Here is a 9306-nt window from a genome sequence, read left to right as displayed (position 1 = left end):
TTACCTTGCATCTTCATCGAGTACTCCCTTACCCAAAGTGCTTATCTTTGCCTTGATATCTCCTCTTCTCGCATTTTTGTCTCTCGCCATGTTCGCTTTGTCGAGTCTGTCTTCCCTCACACCTCTACTACAAATTCCTCAACGTTGTCCTCTTCCCCAAACCATGATCCTCTTGTGTTCATTATTCCCACATATGCATCCAGCCATCTCAAACTCTATGGCACGCCCTCCGCCAGTCCCGCAGATCACCCTTAAGATTCCTTCACCATCACTCGCTCCTACTACGGCTGCCATGAACCTCCATGCACCACCTGTCTCTTCCATTCCTCCAAGCAACCCCATGCGTACTTGCTCCAAAAATAATATCTCCAAACCAAATCCCAAATTTTCCCTTTACACCTCCAATGTTTCCTTGGACCAAGAACCTACTAGTATTTATAATGCTCTTCGTAATCCGCATTGGCGGGTTTCTATGTCCGAAGAATTTGATGCTCTCTTAAAAAAATGGCATATGACTCAAAATCTTTTGGTTTCAAGTGGGTATTTCGCATTAATCATACTCCTCATGGGTTGGTTGACAAATTTAAATCTCTTTTAGTTGCTAAAGGATTTCAACAACATCCAAGAATTGACTTTGTAAGACCGAGCGTTTGCTGTTTTACCAAAAGATATAGCTGGTGGTAATGGTGTAACTCAAATCTTTTAAATCGCACAGCAGCTCAAGCACCACGGTTCGATCGCTCTACCAAGAAGAGACAATTATTGTACCCAACAATCTCTCTCCCAATAATTGCACTCTTTGCAATCAATGAGAATCAAACCACTGACATTGGCTCTGATACCAATTGTAGGACCGAGTGTTTATCGCTTTACCAAAAGCTATAGCTGGTGGTAATGGTGCAACTCAAAGCTTTTAAACCGCACAGCAGCTCAAGCACAACGGTTCGATCGCTCTACCAAGCAGAGACAATATTGCGCCCACAGACTTCATCGACACATTTAGTCCCATGGTCAACTCTATCCAAACATGTTTGTCTTTGACTTTGTTACATATTACGGGGTAAAAAAAGTCGAATTTATTTAAATATAAAGAAATTTTTAAGATTCAAATTAGTTATATTCAAGCTCGAACTCGATTCGAAGTTCGAATAAGCCAACACTTTTTTATTGAATAATTTAAAATTTGAAGATAAAATTAAAGTTCGAGTTCGAAATATTCGAATATGTTTTCGAGCTATACATACTATTACTATGAAAAGAAATATTAGAAAGGCTTAAAATATTTTTATTCAATATATAATTTCACTATGTTGATAAAATATAAAGTTAACGAGTGACTCATTACTAATCGAACAAAATAATATAAACACGAGTTCGTCTCAAATTTTAAAAAAAATCAAAAATAAAATTCCATATGGTCCAAGATATTTATATAGGGTTGAACATTTGTCGTTTTACGAGAAGTTATAGTTAGTTTTAATAGTGTGACTCAAATCTTTAAAATCGTACATCAATCCAAACGTTACGTTTCAATCGATCTCCCCTCCCAACATAGACAATTATTGATTCTCAACAATCTATCTTCCAATTATTGCACTCCTAATGATCCATGAAAAGCAAACACACAAAATGGCTTTAATACTAAATATATGATTGATTATTTGTCGTTTCACCAAAATTTATAATATTTAATACTTAATTGTGCGTGATATTCAGATCTTTTAAACCGTAAAGCTGTTCAAACGTCATATTTTGATCGTTCTCTCAACAGAAACAACATAAGAATGAGTTTCAACATCGAATTATGATTCATTTGTATTAAAACATAATCAAGGACTTTATCTATGCTGATTGCATGTGTATACAGATAAAGTATCACGAAACTATTAAAAATTAAATTATACTAAAATAAAGATTGTTTATTTCACTTGAGTCAATAAATTTCCTAGCCAACCGTTGGCTTGCAGGGCATCTACTCTAACAATCTCCCACTTGCCCTAGAGCCAAATACCCTTAATTTTAATCTCATTGCTTCGCGATGCTTCTGAAACAATGGTCCTGGCAAGGGCTATGTAAGTGGATCAGCAACATTATCTGCAGAGGGGACTCTTTCGACTGATATGTCTCCTCTTCCCACAATCTCTCATATGATGTCGAACTTCCTCAGTACATGTTTGGATCGCTGATGAGACCTTGGTTCCTTTGCTTGTGCAATGGCACCAGTTTTGTCGTAGTACGATGAGACTGGATCAACTCCATTAGGAATAACGCCCAACACTTGGACAAAATTCCTCATCCAAACTGCCTCTTTGGCTGCATCAGATGCAACAATGTATTCAGCTTCAGTGGTGGAATCCGCAATGGTGTCTTGCTTGGATCTTTTCCAAGAGACAGCCGCACCATTTAGCATGAATACAAAACCAGAGGCCGACTTTGAATCATCTACGTCACATTGGAAGCTAGAATCCATGTAGCCTTCCAAGATTTTTATCCTTGGAACCGACTGGCCTTCCACACTTCAGGCGTTTAATGACATCATGAGTATCTTCAATTTGTTTCTTTGGAATTTCAATTCTAGCAGGGACATTTGCAGCATGTATATGTGATTTAGTTACCCCTTTTGTGTCTGCAAATGCATCTGGTATTTGATTTGCTATTTTTGCAAGTGTACAATTTGTTGTACATCTTTTTCACATTGTTTTGTTCTTGGATCCAGATGTAAGAATGATGATACATACCATGTAATTTCCTTTTCGGTATGTTTCTGTTCTCCCCCTAACATTGGGAAGATTTTCTCATTAAAATGACAATCAGCAAAACGTGCTGTGAACACGTCGTCTGTCTGAGGTTCAAGATATCGAATGATTGATGGACTATCATAACCGATATAAATTCCAACGTTTCTTTGAGGTCTCATTTTCTTTCGTTGTGGTGGTGCAATAGGCACATACACCATACATCCAGCTAAGTGAGCCTGCATTCTGATTTTCCAGTTGTTGGCTGAAGATCGTGTTTGGCTGAAGATAGATTTTTGTAAACGTTTTGAATTTCTAGTGATTAATTTTTGCCCTGAGGCATCGCACATGTATAAATACTTGTGCAAATTTAATCGTACTCATCTATTTATTTAAAGTCAATTTTATTTAATCGTACTCATCTATTTATTTAAAGTCAATTTGTGTTCCAAACTTTAATATTCCGCTGCATGTTGTCTTAAAAACTTATTTTCCCTGAAAATAAACTGGAAACTCAAAGAAAATATTTCATGTTTTCCAAACTTGGCTCGAAGGGATGTGATTATTCAATGATTAGGAAGTGAGTGATAAAAAATTTATAGATAATGAAAGTAATATGTGATGATAAAATATTTTTTTATGTTTAAAATTTGTGGATGTGATAAATTAAGGAATATTCCAACTTATACATAAAATACCCTTCGCATCATTCAATAATTACAAAACCCTAATATTGACGCATTGATTTCCCCACAGAAACACATTTGTTTTAGTTTTATAATTTTTGTTATAATTTTTGTTGTTGTTTTTATTAGATAAATTAGATTTTCGATCCATTTTATTTATATCATTTTACATGTTTATGTAATTTTCTGGCATAAAATATTTAGCCACATAAGGACATCTCCAATGGGAGGTTGTTTATTCATTGGGGTTCGAAAAATGAATCCCAAAAAATGAATCCATTCGGGATAGTGGGTTCATGGTCCAGCAAATAAACCAAAGTTCAAAACTAAGAATCTGATTCATTTTAAAAAATGAGAGTGGAAAGGAGTGAGACCCAAATTTTAGTTTTGTAAATTTTTTATTTATTTTTAGTTTGTGATCGTGGGAGAAAATTGTAAAAGTAGTTTATTTTTTTTAAGGATATCTCTCTTGTGAGACGATCTCACGAATCTTTATCTGTGAGATGGGTCAACCCTGTCGATATTTACAATAAAAAGTAATACTCTTAACATAAAAAGTAATACTTTTGCATAGATGACCCTAATATGATATCCGTATCACCAGGAGCAGATTTACAATATGGCACATGAGGGCCATGGCCCCCCCAAGTTTTTTAAATTTTTTTAGTTGATATTAATTTTTGAAAATATATATATAGAAATGACCCACAACAATAAATTAAAGAGCATGTATCTCCATGCCAAGATAAGAGTTTATGTAAGTGTAAACTCGGGTTCGAATATTACTTTTTTTTATTATTTTTTTAATTAATAATTGATTTTATTTTAATTTTTTTAATACTTTATTACTTTTAAATTTATCCTCTATGAAAAGCTTTTTCTACTATCAGGTTATGAGTCTGCTGACTCTTCCAGTTTTTATCCTTACTACAGAACGATCATTCTCAACTATGGATATCGTCAAAACTAGGATCAGAGCAAAATGAATGATGATTTTTTTCGGATGTATTGATGCTATTTATTTAAAGAGAAATTGCTTAAAATATTTGTATAGATGTTATTATTGAAGAGTTTGAAAATTTTAAGGAATGTCGAATTCTTTTTAGTTTGAAATTTTCTTTTTAAAACGTATTGTTGATATTTAGTTGAATATAACCGATGTAATTTTTGTCTTTCCTCTTTTAACATTTTGTCTGTATTTTATAAACGGCTCTCACAGAATCGAAATTCTAGAACCGCCCCTACGTCTCACAAAATACAATTCGTGAGATCGTCTCATACAAATTTTTGTCTTTTTTTTAAATTTTTGACGTGAAAAAATATCATTCGATTTCACCATTGAATATGCTCTAATATACGACTTTTGAGTGCCGTGAAAATTGGGTCGAACCCGGTTGGTTAATGTAGCAGTTTTTATAGTTGGCGATCGGTCCAACACATGAAGGGCCTAAAAGTGCTTCACTTAGTACAAACCAATTTCATTCTACGTACACATTAAATGAGGCCCGATCCAAATCCCAAACCCGATTGATCCCACTATCTTATATGGATATGGCTAATACAATATGTAGTGGACAAATTGATTAAAATATGTCATTATCATTAACTTCGTATAAAACAATATATTATATTGTGCTCCAACGCCTCCTACATGCAAACTTTGTATGGACTGTCACTGGCCTGCATCACGTTCAAAAGTTAGAGACGCCGAAGATTATCCGACGAAAATCTTTCGACGCTCAAGTCGACGATCACCTCTCAAAAAATCTACCAAGAGAACAAAAAATACTTTTAAAATAGAAATGAGAACATACTATTTTTTTTTCCTGACATCATATACCTTATTTAAAGCTATTTTTTAAAAGGCTTCATGGACTTTACTATAGGGAGTTTATCTTTGACTTATTTTATCTTAATTATACATAAGACTTAATTTTAATTATTTGACCAAGTTTCATAAAATTGGTAAAATAAACACTATTTAAGTTTGTAGGACCGAGCGATTGCCGTTTTACCAAAAACTATAGCTAGTGCTAATGGCGCAACTCAAATCTTTTAAACCGCACATCAGCTCAAGCACCACTGTTTGATCGCTCTACCAAACAGAGACAATTATTGCACCCAACAATCTTCCTCCCAATAATTACACTCCTTGCAATCAATGAGAATCGAACCCGTGACCTTTGTTCTGATACCAATTGTAGGACTGAGCGCTTGCCGCTTTACCAAAAGTTATAGCTAGTGGTAATGGTGCAACTCAAATCTTTTAAACCGCACACCAGCTCAAGCACCACAGTTCGATCGCTCTACCAAGCAGGGACAATTATTACACCCAACAAAATTTTTAATATTTAAAAGTAAGTCCTTATGCAAATACTTTTTTTTTAAATAATAATTATATATCAAATAAATAAATTTAACATGAATTTTTTCCAGAAAATTACAAGATGATTCAGTGACAATATAAAGACGGGCAGAATGATGGTGATGCAATCATATTGGTAGAAACTAGAAGGAATGGAGCTTACAATTTTTTAAAAATAATCATACAAAATTTGAGTGCTCAACAATTTTTGTGGGTCAGGTAATTTGTTTGGTCCGGCTCAAGAGCAACTATTTGCTAGCCACATCAACAATATCAAAATTTGAATATAGACATATCATTTAGCACCAAAAAAATGAAAAGAAAAATAGACGAAACACTATATTATAAATTAATTGCATCCATAGATATATATAAATAAGTTTTCAAGTTAAAATTCATGTGTGTGTATATATATATATATATATATTATATATATATATATATATATATATAGTTTTGATATGCTACACACCTACCGTGCACACACCTATGTGAACACCAATACGGTGTCACTCACCTATTGGATGTGATTAAATATAGAAAAATTGCGCATCTAATGGGTGAGTGACACCTCATCGGTGCTCAAATAGATACTAGTAAATTTAGATAACAAACGATGGTAAATTGTTGTCATAATTTCAAGATTCAATATTACATTAACACATCCCCACATGTCACACGAATTTTAAGTCATATGATGATAAGCAAAATGGTGGTTGTGCTGGTGGTGGTGACTATACGGGTGCATCGAGCAACTCGTCTCCCCGGCATCGTTCTCATGTTTATGTTCCTCCTCAAACTCTTCATTCTCCACCTTGTCAACTCCCATAAATTCCATAGGCCTACTCGTTGACAAATAGTGAGCATGAGCTTCGACACACGGAGACGACGACACGGGTTCGACGGAAGGCAGTTTCGATAGTAGGGCTTCGAGACTGCTCATCGAAGGCGTTATTTTCATCGGTTGATGACCAAGATGATCATGGAACTCATTTGGTTGGATCAAACTGTTCTGGAAATGCCAGGCTTGAATATCTTGTGGTGCACCATATGCATCAATCTTGAAAGGATATGCTGATGAAGATGGATGTGGCAATAGAACTCCCGGGATGCTTTCAATGTAGCTGAATTTCTTTCTCAACAGCACAATATAGCTCAAGTCCTCGATTACCTTTAATCGGATGCATAAAACGTATGCTTAATACAAGAAACTAAAGCCTTTTTGTGACTCGGAAGTACCAACCAATAAATAAAAGACTAGATCTTATGACCAGGAGAACTGAAAAGTTCCCAAGCACGTGTGACTGCACAATGAGCTTACTGCAAATGCTTTGTGTCCATTCTCATTTTACGAAAATGGTTAAACGAAGTTACCTCTAATTAATAAACCAATTCAAACTCTTCTCCCAAACTCGTTTCCTAAAGTTTTGTTGATGATTTAAGTATCAATCTTTAGCTATATATATTGGATTTGGTTATCTAAAGATTTACAGTACGTAGCATTTGGGAGAAGACATCGAAGAATGTACCTTGTGAACAGCTCCCAGTTGGATGACACCTTCTCTAACAGCTATCAAGGCAATAGTCTGCATCAATAAGATTAAAATTCAAGTACAGAACTAATTCTTTCTGTAAAAAAAAAAAGAAGACAAGATGAAGCATTGTAAGAAAGTTTCGAACACATAAGATTAAAAAAAATTGCGATCATTCGAAGTTTTACCATTACGGTTATTGAGTAATTTGACTTTGACGTTTCGAACCACCCTTTGATAAGACCCCATCATGATCTCATGTCTTTTTTTAGTTGTTCAAAAGTGTATAAATATATACGTAATATAGAGTGTTAATTTCTTGGATATGCTTATTATATATGTATGTATGTGTGTATATATATAAATTCAAATACCTTTATACCACACTGAAACTGAGCTTCCCAAGTTCTGGGGTGCTGTCGTTAATCAAAATAATTAAACATTAAACTTAGAAATAAAGATAAAATAACCATGAAACTTATAAGTTATAATTTATAAATAAATATAGCAATTATAACACATTTCTTACTGAATCAGCAGAGTTATGCCATGCAGATAAAAAGTTGATTTCTTGATCATTTGGTTCTTTATAGATCCACTTGTGGCTGTGATCAGCAGCTACTTTTCCAATCAAGCTGAAAATTAAATAAACAACCCCAATTAAAACTAAATAAAATTAACTTGAAAAATATAATCCCAGATCATTATTAAAAAAATAAAAAAATTCAAGAAAATTATTAATTAGCCTTACCCTTCACCATAATTGTAGATTTCATGCGACATTTTGAAGAAGAGCTCAGGCTGCAGCCCTTGATAATGTTGATACTCACAGTTCCCATACACCGATGAACCGGAACATTCTCCGGGATTCATCTCCGCCGTTGAAGCGGCGAAATTGCAGAATCCATCTTCCCATACCAATATCCTGAATTTTTTTTTAAAGAAAAATCATAATTTCTTGTTTTTTTAAAAAAACTCAATGAATAATTACAAGACTTAGCCTATATTATGCTCACCAGTTCCTTCTGTTTCCTCTTGACCTGTCATATAGTCCTCCTTGGCCATCCCACCTATCAAGAAAACAGTAAAAATAATTTCTCAAAAAATAAAAAAAAAACATATATATTTTTTGCACTGAATAGTATAGTATATATATGCTAAATAAAACTTTATAATATATATTTGTTATTTACTTGGGAGGTGGGTAATTTCTCGGCAAAATCCTCCAAAAAACAGCATAAACCCATTGAGAATTTTCATGGATACACAAGCTTCTGAGTGTGTGTTGAAGAAGATGAGTGATAGCCAAAGAGTTGAGCTGTTCTTCCATTATTTTCCGTATTCTTTTGCGCACTTTATATCAAGATAAAGAGTATTTCTCACTCTTTTTTCCCTTGTTTTCCTCTAATATTCAACAATTTCAAAAGAAGTAAAACCCCAACACCTCTTTTCCCCATTTATATAAGGCCACCACCAATGTGAAATCTTTCATAAATCATATTATTTCTCTTTGCTTATTTATTATTATTATTATTATTATTATTATTATTATTATTATTATATATATATATATATATATATATATATATATATATATATAATTGCATTAGTTCAAGATATTTAGACTGTGGTTTGCGAGAGCTTATTTTTAAATATTTATAAATTTCTAGTCAATGAAATATACGAGAATTGTATGTTAAAATTGAAAAACTTTTAAAATAAACTATTACAAATATTACCTTAATCTTTCACAAGACTTAAATTATTGATAATTTTACAACTATACATAAACAAAATTTTATTTAATCTCTATAATTGCTTGGTAGAATATATATTATTTAAAGTATATATTCTTATATCAATTAACTAAACTGTTCAGTTTTCTATCCAAAATAGTCAAATAAATGATTTTTTTTTTTTAATTTCAAGGAATGATTTCAAGAGGCCCACACTTCTTTTTACCCTGTCTAGTTTTCAAACCTCCATTC

At 33.2% G+C, this 9306-nt stretch overlaps 1 protein-coding gene across 1 annotated transcript; it reads right to left on the bottom strand.

Annotated features, from left to right (window-relative positions):
- Positions 1-6362: 6362 nt before the first annotated feature.
- Positions 6363-8816, bottom strand: LOC140830663 (protein RICE SALT SENSITIVE 3-like). Its single transcript, XM_073194080.1, has 7 exons — positions 8512-8816; positions 8335-8388; positions 8070-8243; positions 7848-7953; positions 7693-7734; positions 7316-7372; positions 6363-6957 (listed from the first exon to the last, which is right to left on the bottom strand). The coding sequence occupies exons 1-7, from the start codon at positions 8646-8648 to the stop codon at positions 6472-6474; spliced, it is 1056 nt and encodes a 351-aa protein (XP_073050181.1). The 5' UTR covers positions 8649-8816; the 3' UTR covers positions 6363-6471.
- Positions 8817-9306: the final 490 nt, after the last annotated feature.

The sequence above is a fragment of the Primulina eburnea genome, chromosome 4, assembly GCF_022965805.1.
Source record: "Primulina eburnea isolate SZY01 chromosome 4, ASM2296580v1, whole genome shotgun sequence".
Lineage (NCBI taxonomy): Eukaryota > Viridiplantae > Streptophyta > Magnoliopsida > Lamiales > Gesneriaceae > Primulina > Primulina eburnea.
Note: the sequence above shows the minus strand (reverse complement) of the source record. Positions and strands in the feature narration are given on the sequence as shown.

What these genes read in the sequence shown, in the direction of transcription:
- LOC140830663 (XM_073194080.1), bottom strand. Translation starts at nt 8,648, where the DNA reads ATGGAAGAACAGCTCAACTCTTTGGCTATCACTCATCTTCTTCAACAC. An exon ending in GGCATAACTCTGCTGATTCA is followed by an intron (nt 7,735 to 7,847) that starts GTAAGAAATGTG and finishes GATTAACGACAG; the next exon opens with CACCCCAGAACTTGGGAAGC. An exon ending in AACTGGGAGCTGTTCACAAG is followed by an intron (nt 6,958 to 7,315) that starts GTACATTCTTCG and finishes ATCCGATTAAAG; the next exon opens with GTAATCGAGGACTTGAGCTA.